General features: G+C 35.3%; 1 protein-coding gene across 1 annotated transcript in view; it reads left to right on the top strand.

Annotated features, from left to right (window-relative positions):
• The window catches only part of LOC136026209 (uncharacterized), a 53,752-nt gene extending 42,889 nt beyond the window's left edge, over positions 1–10,863 (top strand). The window contains exons 11-13 of the mRNA XM_065702543.1: positions 3,007–3,161; positions 7,415–7,522; positions 10,648–10,863. Of these exons, the coding sequence (XP_065558615.1) occupies positions 3,007–3,161; positions 7,415–7,522; positions 10,648–10,770 (386 nt within the window). The 3' untranslated portion in view covers positions 10,771–10,863. The remainder of the gene's footprint in view (positions 1–3,006; positions 3,162–7,414; positions 7,523–10,647) is intronic.
• The last annotated feature ends 1,935 nt before the right edge of the window (positions 10,864–12,798 follow it).

The raw sequence follows: 12,798 nt of genomic DNA on the forward strand, positions 1-12,798 counted from the left end.
AGTCTCTTATCAATCCTTATTTTCATGACCCCCTAATCACCCCCGTAAAGCAGGCTAAAAATAAATTGAGTTAACTCATAGACCCCTTCAGACAAGTTGTAATTCAAGTCCAATTTTCTTTTTTATCAGTTGAACCAAAATAATCTTATCAACTATCAATGGATGTGTTTTGGCTTATTTTGGTCATGGATGCATTCATTCAGGTTTTTTATTTTTTAATAAAATAAAATGCTAGATGTCCAGCTTTATTTACTTTTGTAAATAATTTTTACAAACTATTTTGTAATAGTTTTTTTTTTACTTTTGATGCGCCAGAGCTCAGCCTCTTGCTTCAAGCAGTCTGTGTTGGTGTTCTCAAGAGCTTCTAGAGAACACAGAATTGGTTGGTAGAGCTCAAGAAAACTTATAGTTGAATCATGGAACTCGATCCATCTTTTTTCGCTGAGTCCGGTCAGGCTCTGTTTTCGTGAATCTGGTAGTAGTTTGTTGATCTTTTTTTCTGATTTTGGGTTCTGAGTGGCGAAGCACCGTAGAAATTGAAAATTTTCGATAAGGCTCCAAAGAAAAGCTTAAGAGCTGGAATAGAGCAGAGAGATGAAATGACAAGGTTGAGACTATTTGCGCTACAGTGGACGTAAAGTGCCTATGGGCACTGTTGTCGTATAACGGCCTGAACGCCCCTTTGATGGCCACTCATCGCTGCCGTGCCATCATACCCTTTGCTAATCTTGTTTAGATAAAGCCCAAAGATTAAAAAAAAAATATGCAGAATTGCCGAAGCGAGACCTGGTCCGGATAGATCCGTAACTGGGACAAAACCAAGAAAATCCTCTTGAAAATTTCCAGCAGAGGTGTCGCGGACGCAAACACATAGCTGCTCCATATTGGAAACGTCCGCCGTTTCGTCAGCAAACACCAAAAATCAAGGACTTGCGTTTACTTTTTCGACAATAGACTGTTGAAAAATTTTTCCACAATCGGTACTCAGACCCTTCTGAACCTTTGGAGAAACACAGGTAAAATTTGCTGCTGTGGAAAGAAAATGTTTTACCAAACTTTCTTCGCCAAACCTTGCTCTTATTCGCAAAAGAGCTCAGAAATCGCTATCATTTTGAGGCGGTTCTAGATACGTGAGTGAAATGGGACCGGAATCGTCCATACCCCGAAGGGCACGCTATTGCCTTCCGCAAAATATTACAGTTTCAACAATCGGTCTCAGTTTCTGACGATTTTCCTGAACCTGCGCTGCCCTTGCTGTGTCTATCTGGCTGATGATGTTACCTTGCCTTTTCTCCGCAACAGAAATGAACTTGTCTGCAGTTAAAGTATATTTTTTTTTATTTTTTTTTTTTTTTTGTGAAACTGTGTTTGTTGGTGACTTGTTTAGCATTCAATTGCATCTTTCCAGTTCCTAAAGGCTTTGCTGACAAGGTCACCTAAGCGCTGATGGCTGCCTTTGTCAGCTATTTCGGACGAAAAAAAAAACAATCGGCAAAAAGCACCGTCCTCAGATGGTGAATAGGACAACCAGCTAAAACGGATCAGCCAACCCAACTGAAACTTCAACTTTCTTTTCCCAGATATTGAAAAAGTATATGTAGTATCTGGAGTCCAAGGACTCTTTAGTAGACGAAGTTTGAACGCTGTGTCGAACGACGACGATTTGTGGACAAACCCTCCAATGCCGTTAGGAACCAAATAAGATTGGATAAAAGCGTGCTGCGAAGTGACTTTATTGAGTGAACTAGAATGTGAATCGGGTTTAGCGTCCTCTAGTTTAACTTGAGCTTCAGCAACGGCTTCCGTGTTATTTAAATCCGCAGGGGGAGATGAACAATCCATAGGTGACCCGCCAACGACACTATTAGAAATAATCAACCTTGTTCGCTTGGGTGCAAAAAACGTTGTTACATTACATTTCCTTTTCATTTTTCGAATCGCTATTCACTTAACAAAGTCGGACACTAAACTGACACAACAAACTGTCTTGTCACCTCTTTGTTTCATGTTTCCTGTTCCACAATTACAAGTTCTGCAACGCTAGACCCACTGACTGCAATAGATTGGTCATTATCAAGGTTATTGTTTGCAAATAAAAATTTATATTCATTTTTGTTACTTATGTGCGATTTGGACAAAGATTCGGGGGGGGAGTCAAACCGGGTAAAATTCCCCCTCCTCCCGGGTACAGTCTTGTTTAATCACATTTTGTCGTCCTTTACTTCTGCATCTCAGCGATATAAATTTTATTCGAAAAAAAAAGATTAAAAAAAAAAAAAAAACACAAAATCTCCGTTTGATTTGGCACATCAACACCATCTTCATACGTGCATTCCGTTTACCGGTTGATGTTTGTATTTACCTTTGTGCAAGTGTATTATGTATTTTTATTAAGTTACGCGTTTTTATATAATTTTGTTACGTCTCTTAATTAATAAAAAATATCTGCTTTTGTAAATAAAAAGTTGAGATTTTTAGACTGGCTGCCACCTCCCGTCTAAAGAATAATGACCCTTGGGTCAATAAACAGTAATTCAAACAGTACTACCGATACCTTTCGGCGATTTTGTGCAGTAGTTTTATTTCAGTTCAATGGGTCATCTCGAGTCTGTATGATTTTTTTTTTTTACTTTGCTTATTTTGTTTGTTTTTGTTTTGTTTTTTGTCTTCTTATTGCATGACTTTCGGCTTTTAAATTGATTTTATTTGCTTGTTTATATATTAGGATCCTATTATGAAAAAACCTGAACAAATACAAAACATTGTTGAGCTTTATATGCTAACCGCAATAGTACCAGGTACAATTAGTGTAGTAATTAGATTATGCAATACTTCTTGCATGGCAATTAATCTGATAGTAAAACGGTTTTGCTATTTCAAAACTTCTTGTTTTGTAAAATATCTGGCTTTTTCCAATTTCTTACCAAGTTCCTTTTTTGCATAGCTATTTCGGATTAAAATCCGGATGTTTTTTCATATATATATATTTTTTTTTTTATTCTTTAGAAGGAGGAACGACAGAAATTTTAAAAAATCGACCAGGAATTACGCTCTCAAAAGTAGCTCTTCCAAAAGATTCGTCAGTTGCTGGTGGTACTGCTAATGGTCTGACTTGTGGTAGTTGCGGCAAATTTGACAAAGTGCTTTCAACACTGCTGAGGGTAATTATAAACTGTATCTTCTTTCTTTTATATACCCTTCTCTTCAGAAATAGTATCATTCAATAAACTGCTGCTTGTAAATCTGATGTAAATTGTATAAAGAAGCATAATTGCAACCTAATAAAGTTGTTTGGGAACTCGTGCAACTGCTTTTTCATTAAACAAAAAAACAGTTCCCTGAGTTAACAATAATTCTAACCACTTGAAAATAGATTTAAATATCCAAAAAATTTTGCTATTGAATGCCAATAGTTTGAGAAATCAATTTGACCAATTCTTTACTAAAATGTACTTAAACACATTTTCAAGCAAATACACACCCAAATAAAAAACTTTTTGAGACATGCATGCAGTTTTCTTTGACATGTAGCCTACTGTATTTGTATTGGTCATTGGCATGTGTTGGATGTAGGTGCGTATATCGTCTTACCCAGAATCTTATAAGTAAGTCCTTTTCTACGTAGTGTTTCAATATTATCAGTTTATGTTGTTTTGAAAAAAATAATCCCCTCCCCCAAAGAAATTTTTTTAGCTTATATGCCTTGTCAGGTGCACAGAAATTACCTATATACCAAAAAAACAGTCTTTGCAGTACTGATAAAATGAACGTAAAACTATTTGAGTTTTTTTTAATTTAATTAATTAACCGAATTTTGATTGAAATAAATGAATGATAATATTCTTTTTTATTAAGGAGAAAATTATGATCATTTCTGCTGTCTATTTAGTCTCTATTATTTCAGTCGGCTCACATTGTGGCAGGGCTGCCACAAAGACTTTAAAGTCAAGAGAAGGGCATTATTTGCTCCTAAAATTGAATTAAGTTCCCAAAAGTTTTATTATTTTTTTTCTTCTGTTGAAAGGTTGAGACTTTTCTCTATATTACGTTCCCAGTTGTGATTCTTGGAATTCTTTTTGAGCTATTATTTTAGGCTAGCAGTAAAATGGAGTGACTCCCTTTGGCTCTGGAGTTAGTAGGCTATTAGATGGTATGGCACAGTCGGTTTTACCTAAGTTGCTTTTTGCGGCTTCTGTCTGAAACTCTGCTGTATATAAACAGACTAGAAAAGTATCGTATATTTACAATCAAGAGAATGACTTTGAAGGAAAGTGCGAAATAGTAAATACATCATAATGGTTGCCTTATACCGCTTATATCTAGTGCTATTGTTTTCAAAATACTATAGGTATGTAGAGAAAAACATCAGCTTCTGGTTGACCCTTACTCAACTTTTTACGACTATCCAGTAACCCACTATCTCTGGCAAGCAGAAAAGGACTTGTTCGAGCTACTTATGCTAAAATATGGTTTTCTTTGGTTTTTGTAACTGGGGTCTGTAAGACTCCGGTTATTGTTTTTTTAATATATTTTAAAATTTTCTGTTACTATGGGCTGATTTTTGCTCTTTACTTAGTTGCAGGTACTACTGTAATCATAATTTGAATATATCAGTGACAAAAGTTCGCCCAGTTCTATTTATTTGATAAAAAAAAAAACGGGTTTTAGTAAAACACCCGAAGAAAGTCTTTATTGGTCTTGCCACAGCAGAGGACTTAAAGTCGGAAATAGTCAGAGTAGTCAATGAGAGTGGATTGTCAATCTCTAACCTACTTACGTTAAGTTGTAATGGCCCGAATGTTAACAAAAACTTTTTCGGCTGATCAATAGTGAAAACCATAAATTAACAAATGGCATGAAATATGTGCTTTCAACATCCATTTGGTTCATAACGCTTTCGGGAAGGTTTGGGGGAAAATGTCGCTAATTCGGGCAATTTGATTATCAGGGTGTATCATTTTTATTGGAGCTAGCAGCTAGACTGGAAGATTATTGAAAGATTCGGAATAGAATTGGTATTCCCAAGGCGAGGCTTTATGAAACACATGCCTAGTAGATGGTTGTCAATAGGTCCTGCTGCTACAAGGGTGGTGGAACTGGGGCCAACTCTTTCTATGTACTTCGCTGCTTATATACCAAAGAAAACCCCTTGTCTTATGAAATCAGATGTATTCAAAGAGATCATCTGACCGATCAAACAACCCATCATGAAAGCCGATTGCAGTTGGTTGTTGGCAATTTAAGTTTTTTTTTTTTTTTTTTTTTTTTTTTTTTTTTTTTTTTTTTTTTTTTTTTTTTTTTTTTTTTTTTTTTTTTTTTTTTTTTTTTTTACACGTTTCACTGCCAAGATAACTTGAAGAGCCCCTTGTGCACGAAATCTATATGAAGTTCGACCTTTTAGTTTTAATATTAAATGGGCGAGTGTTAAAAATCTGAAGTGATTGAAAATCTGAGGGATGAAACAAAGCTTCAGTCATTTGAAGATGAGAACAATCTTTTGCCTTTGCTGCAGACATTCGGGAGTGACATGGCTCTTGACTGCCTTCTATTAGCGGACGAGTAAACCAAACGCACATTTACGTTGTGTATTCAGAAGCAAAACAATGCTGCAGCTAGATGTGTTTTGACCAAGGTTCTCAGTGGAGAAGCTTTGCAGTCGTTATATGATACAACTTAGGTACATTTCAATTCGATTTCTATGCCGGTTTCTCCTCGGCGTGCATTGACAGTTGCCAGGGAGTTATCAATTGCAACGCAGAAATACCTACTAGTAGACGAATTCAAGCTAGTCCAGTTGTTTAGATTTTTACCAGAACCAAGAGGAATTGACGATTGGTGGAACAAATTGATAGAATGAAAAACTATTTGTAATGGAGGGGTTAAGTAGATTACGAGGGTGTACGCAAGATGTTCCTATCGGTGAAGATCTGAACGAACGGGTAAGTCTGCCATAAAGAGTTACGATTTTTACTTCGAGTAACAAAGAGCTTTTAATGGAAAAAATGAAAAAAACAGACAGGATTTGTAGACATAAGAGTGGTTGGAGGTGGAGCAGCTCGCAGAAACTTATTTGAAAAGACAGACAGTAGAAACTATAGAAAGATCTCTAAAAGCAAAAAAAAAATTGAATTTGATTCGAGGGAATTGACTGGCGTCGAGTTGCCAAAGGAAGCCCAGAGTCGACTGAATAATGGTCTTATAAAGAAGGACATGTTCGAGATACAGCTGGTGTAAATCGAGATAGATGGGACCCTGGCAATACGTACTGAGCTAAAAAAGAGGTAGTAGCCACTCTTGAAACGGCTCAAAAGCATATAAAGCTCGTCAAAAAACTACTGGACAGCACAGGTCTATCGTATGCATGGAATGGAGGAGAGGGCCCAATCTCAGATCAAAAAGCCTTTCTGTCAGAGATCCAAACATGGCTGGAAGACCAAGAAATTCAGAAATGGTGGAACGACCTTGGGCAGTCGGAAAGCTTAAGTTCTTACTGTAAGGTGAAAGAAAATTATGGTGAAGAGTTATATTTTAAATTAGGGATTCCAAAAGAATCCCTGAGGTCTTGAATGCAGGTCTCCCTCTTCACAGTATTTGGAAAAATAGGTGTCACCCGGAAATGCGGTATACTTGTCCAATTTGCGGTGATCTTGATGGGCTAGACCATTTTCTTTTCAGGTGTCAGGGGCTAAGTGAGTTAAGAGGGAGCTTTCTTGGGGTGGATGGTCGTGAGCCCCTTCTTGGAACTTTGAAGTCGACGTCGAAAATAAATATAGTAGCAATGGCAAATTTTGTCCGGAAGGGTCTTGTTATTCGAAAGTCGATTGTTACATAATTTAGTTTGTTTGTTGTTATATATGTATGTATATGGCCTGAAAAATGGCTTTAAATACAGTCATTTATTCATTCATATAGAGTCAAAGCAACGGCTGCTGGTCACATTCCTGTCCACTGAAAGGCAGCACAAAATAAAAATAAGTAGGCTGTGTTGGTAGTTTTCGTTAATGTTTTAATATTATTTTGTATTTGTTATTATATATTCGAAAGTGAATTGCTGTGAAAGCGCTTTATTCCGATGACTTAACTACTCAAATGGTCTTTTTCTAGATTATCATGGGACTGATCATGGAGAGATATGTGCAAATCATCCTTCTAATTATTATTATTTTGTTATGTGTCCTGATATTGATATACATCAGTGAAAAAATTTCTGCTCCATTGATTTTTTACTCTTTAGGCAAGTGTCACTTTCGGTTTTAGTTAGTGCGGGTCTGCAGCTGAAAAAAGTGTTAAGGTCCAAGCTTATTGAATTTTCTAAGACTAATAATGTGGGAATTTCCCTCCCTCTGTGTGCAGGTGCATTCCTAATCTTTTTTCTTCTTTGATAAATGTTTGTTAAATGTTCATCTTCTTCCAGGATGAGCGAGATATGAGAAGAAAAGAGCACGAAGCTATGGTAAGAGTCATGAAAGACCAAGCTGATGCTATTTTGACACTCAAGAACGCAGTACAAGCATTGACCAAGGTAAATATTGGTATTAATGTAAATTTAACCTAAATTATAGTTTTTAGATTTGTAATAAAACAGAAGAAATTGTGGTGAATATTTTCCAAGATATTTCGCAATTCGGAGGAACTTGGTGTGAACTTCCAATCTTGGAAAAAAGAAAAATTAAAGATTTAATTGAAGTTAAATTTAATCTATTAGAACTAAACTCTGTCAACTCGGCTCCGTAATTTTTTGGTTGCATTAATAAATATGCGAAAGCACAATCAAATGGCGAAACTTTTAAAAAAAGCAAGGTTTAGGTCAATAATTGTCAAGCTTTCATTTTTGGACCTTTGTTCGTCCTTTCGCTTTGAAAATGTATTTTTCGTATTATTGAACTTTCGTATATCAAGAAATATATTGTTTTCTTTATTTTTATTTTTTTCTGATACCGAAAAATTTGGATTTCTGAGATAAATGAAGTTATTTTTAATCATTGAAGAGTCTGTTTCTGTAAGCTGCCTGTGAGAAGTTATCAAGCTTGTATTTTTTAGCTTTCATTTGTCGAGTTTTTTTTATTATTAGTATTATTATTATTAATATCTAGGAATTTTAATTTTCTCGAGAAGCTGAGTCTGTTTTTATTATGAAAATCTATTTTTTGTAAATTGATGTCAACCTACCGTTTATGAGCTTTTATTCAACGATAAAAATTTTTTTACTTTATTATAAAATGACAAAAAAATTATATTCTCTTTAGTTGAATAAAAGATATTCTACTTCAGATATTTAGATGAACGCTGATATCCCCTATTTCTGATGCAAGGAAGAAGTGTTGTTTTTTTAATAGATATTGAAGCAATACTACTACTATTACTGCTAACATCTTATTGAAGTACCGAGCTGTCTAAGACTATACACGCCTGCGCACGCTCCTACTCTGCTTTAATCTATTCAAAGCTTCATCCTTGGCTTCCTCTCATTAAGTTCCTATTTACTCCCAAGGAACAACTCGTAGTAACCACAACGATGGTTGGAAATGACCCTTTCATGGTTTTGGGTCAGATTGAGAATAAGGTTTTTAGACTTCTTGCGGGAGTTGTATACAATGTTAGTTTTTGAAATGAATTTTGCTGAGCTTTTGTCGATTTTGTTGCCTGCAAATTAAAAAGAAACCTTGGTCTATAATAAAGTAGAGAAAATCGAGTTGGCTTGGATTTAAGAAAACAATACAACCTTTCAACTTTTCAAACACTTGAAAAAATGCTCCTAGCGCTATGAATTTGAACTGCCTCAGAGATTTGGTCAATTTTTCATGGTTTTTTCAAAGAATTTGTAAATTTACAATTTTTTTTTTTTTTTTTTTAGTTTTTTTCTCTTCATTGATTTGTTGAGACTCTACTATGTTTTCATTGTCGTTAATTTTGTGTTCTGAAAAACACTGTCTGGCTGTCTAAGCTGGAAGTATTGACGTATTTTTGTTCTTCGTCCCTACCTCCTACGTAGTGGGATTGTATATAATTCAAAAATTTTAAAGTACAATCAGTAGATAACATTTCATTAGAGAAACTCTTCTAAATATGTAATTCTTTTTCAAAAAAAAAGGTGTCAGGTATATTCTTTCCTTTTTTACACAGTTCCTTCCAAAAAAAATAACCCACTATTTTACAAATCCTATTTTACAAACACTATTTTACTGGTTGAGGGTTTATAAAAATAGTCGCACTGTGTAAAGTGCTACGAATTGATGAAAACTACACCGCTTATTCTCAAAAAGGGTTGTAGCAGAGAAAAGGCTTATTTGCTCTGAAGCGAAACCGAGGTAAACCAGCTTTGACTTATTAAATATATATGATTTGGATTTCATTGAAAAAAACGGCATGGTTGTATATCGACTGATGAAGAGATAAACCCTATCTGAGCTTCGATTTCAGGATTGCTATGATTAATTAATAATAATACAGTTAATTAATTACTATAATTAATTGTTGGATTATTAATTACTGTAATTAGTAATCCGAAAAGGTGTAATTTTAACGGAGGATGGCAGCACTGCCCTTATTTGTGTTTAATCTATGTTTTATTAAGTTTTGCTTCATTGTTCATTGTAATTCTTGTTCCTTTTAGGTTTTCCTTCTTGATTCATATTGATTTCGGCTCATTTTAAATTTCAATTTCACTCTTCGCTATCCATGGAAAAACCCGTTTTTTGTTAAATTAGCTTCTTTTTCTTTAGCGTAATTATCAAAAAAATTTTGAAAGTATTTGTTGATAATCTAAACAAATAAATGGAATAACTTTAGATCTTTGTATATGCCTTGTCGGGCATGCAAGCTAGGATATCTGCTCCGAAATCCTTCTTGGGCTCAAAGTTTTATAAACAAATGTTCTGTCCAGAGGTCAGTCTGATCAAGTCTAAAAATGTCCAGGAACTTGTCGTCTGCTAAGCGCTTTGTCGAATATGTAGCAAAAGGCTCCGAGAATCAAAAAAGCTAAAATAGAAGTTTTTTGACGGTGGCATCTAAGGTCTAAGCTTGATGCTATTTATTTGCTAGCTGGCTAGTTGTATGAACTACCAACTGCTCAGATAGTCTCACCTCACAGAATCATTGGGTAGCACTTTCTGCCCATGAGGTTCTCTTGTAACCGGAACTACTCTGAAAGAAGACAAGGAAATGAAACAACCTAAGTATGCCCATGTCTAAACTGGATTATTTTCACGTTAGATAATTGCATGAAGTTTTGCTGGTATTTCAAAATTCATTGAATTCCCCTTCTATCATTTAGGAGAGAAGAAAAAGGACTATTCTTTGCGAACTTTATTATTAAGTTCAAGGCAGGACAATGTTCTTTTGTGGCAAAGTGTTTTACGTTGGTGTGGCATTTTTTATGTGTCTTCTGTAAGATTTTGATGTTATTTCTGGCAAAGCAGTACACAGGGAGAGGTTATATGAGCAGATCTAGGACAAGGCAGGTTTAGCAAAAAAGAAATTTTAAAATCGATAGTTTATGGAAGCAAGATCTTTGATGCGATGCAAGTGCTAGATCAGATGGCGATCACAGCTCAATTTTGCAGAATTTTTTCTAGTTAGGGCAGAAAAGCTCTAAGGTGATGCTAGAAAATATCTTAATTCGTCACTTTAGAATTTTTTAATTTCTAGGTATGTCAACATATATCTAGTGCGCAAGAGAATATCAATAAACAACTGCCAAAGTTGGCTGGAGCTCGTCGACTACGTGAGGATGAAGGCAATATGGCTAAGAAGCGTAGAACTGGTGATTAGGAAATACGTTGAAAATATGGAATAACTGAAAAAAAGAATTGATTTGTGAATTTTTTTTTGTAAAATTTTTTAATTAAGCTGCCGAAAATTTTACATCTTCTTCTGATGTAGTTGATTCCAGATATAGTTGACTAATGAAATTTTCGTCTGAATTCCCACCCTCCATATTACGTTATTTATGGTAAAACTTTTCATATTTTTTTTTCAAGAAGTTCATGTTTTGGTTCAATTTTTTATAATGAATGAAGCAAAATCACTTATTATCATTTAGCATATCCTTTTGCATCTTACTTTAATCAGATTCCGAAATTTTAAGGAGAGTCTAACTTACAATGTCACTAGGACATTCATTGAAAATACAGAAGATGTGCTTTTTTTTTTTTTTGTAAACTTTAAAATTCCTTCTTAGTTTGTATTTTCCCGTAATCTAGGTAAATCTGATTAATAAGATATTTGTTTTCATCCTATTGTTGGAGAACGAATCTTTCAGGCAGAATTTTCGTTTCTTTTCTTATTTAAGTCTAATTATATTTTGATTTTTTTTTTTTTTTTTTTTTTTTGCTTTGGTTTAGCCTTTTTAAATATATGACAAAATACTTTTTTAAATCTAATTTTGATTAGATTCTCACATTTCGAGGAAGAAGAAGGCAGAGGGTCAAATTGATAGATATTGGCTGTTATTATTACATAAAGTTAATTTTCGTGCTGAAAACAAACAACTTTTACTTATTTTTACTTGAATTCATGTATCCTATTTTTGTCATTTTTTTGTCAATCTAATCTCTGATTTTTAATAATAATAAAGACACTAATTTTCTTACAGAAATATACGGCAATCGAGGATTAATTGAGAAAGAAAACGAAAAGATAAAGTAAACAAGAGCTCATATGGCACTTGTGACAAGGTCGGAAGATCCAAGAGCTTCTTCCCACCAAGTTTCATTACGATCTCTGTGCTCTAAGCGTTTTCCAAGATTTCCGGTTTCCTTTTCAAACTCCCCCCAATGTCACTGGATCTTCTCGGGATTTAAAATAAGAGCTCTGAGACACGAGTTCCTTCTAAATATCAAATTTTATTAAGATTCGATAACCCCCTCGTAAGTTAAAAATACCTCATTTTTTCTAATTTTTCCGAATTAACCGTCCTTCCACTCCCCTCCCCCAGCTGGTCAAATCGGGGAAGCGATTACTTCTAATTTAATCTGGTCGGGTCCTTGATAAGCCTGCCAACTTTCAGCGATCGCTATATTCACCACATATCTAGTTTCAGATCTTCATGTAAAAATTGGGCGGCCCAGGATTCGAACTCCAGACCTCTCGCACCCTAAGCGAGAATCATACCCCTAAACCCCAAGCCATACTTTAAAAGAACAATCATTTGTTTTATCGGCAAATAAAATTCTTCACAACTATCTTGTTCGCTTGCTCCTGCCCAGATGGTTGTATCGGGGAAGAGACTATTTCTAATTTAATCTAGTCTTGTCCATGATGCGCCTGCCAACTTTCCTCGTCCTAGCTTGCCTGGAAGTGCCCAAACTAACAAATTCCCCCCAACTCCCCCAAAGAGAGCGAATCCGGCCCGGTTATGTCAATAACGTATCTAAAACATGTACTTATTCTTCCCACCAAGTTTTATCCTGTTCTCTACACTCTAAGCGTTTTCTAAGATTTTTGGTTTCCCCGTCCAACTGAATTACCCCTCTCCCCCCAACTCCCCCTAAGAGAGCGAATCAGGTCTGGTTATATCAATCACGTATCTAAGACTTGTGCTTATTCTTCTCACCAAATATCATCACGGTCTCTCCAATCTAAGCGTTCTCCAAGATTTCCGGTTTCTTCCTCCAACTCCCCCCAATGTCACTCGATCCGGTCAGGATTTGAAATAAGAGCTCTGAGAAACGAATTCCTTTTAAATACCAAGTTTCATTAAGATCCAATCATCCGTCGGTAAGTTAAAAATGCCTCTTTTTTCTAATTTTTCTGGATTACCGAATTAGTCCCCCCCCCCAACTCCCCCAAAGAGAGTGG

The sequence above is a fragment of the Artemia franciscana genome, chromosome 4 (genome assembly GCF_032884065.1).
Source record: "Artemia franciscana chromosome 4, ASM3288406v1, whole genome shotgun sequence".
Classification (NCBI taxonomy): Eukaryota; Metazoa; Arthropoda; class Branchiopoda; order Anostraca; family Artemiidae; genus Artemia; species Artemia franciscana.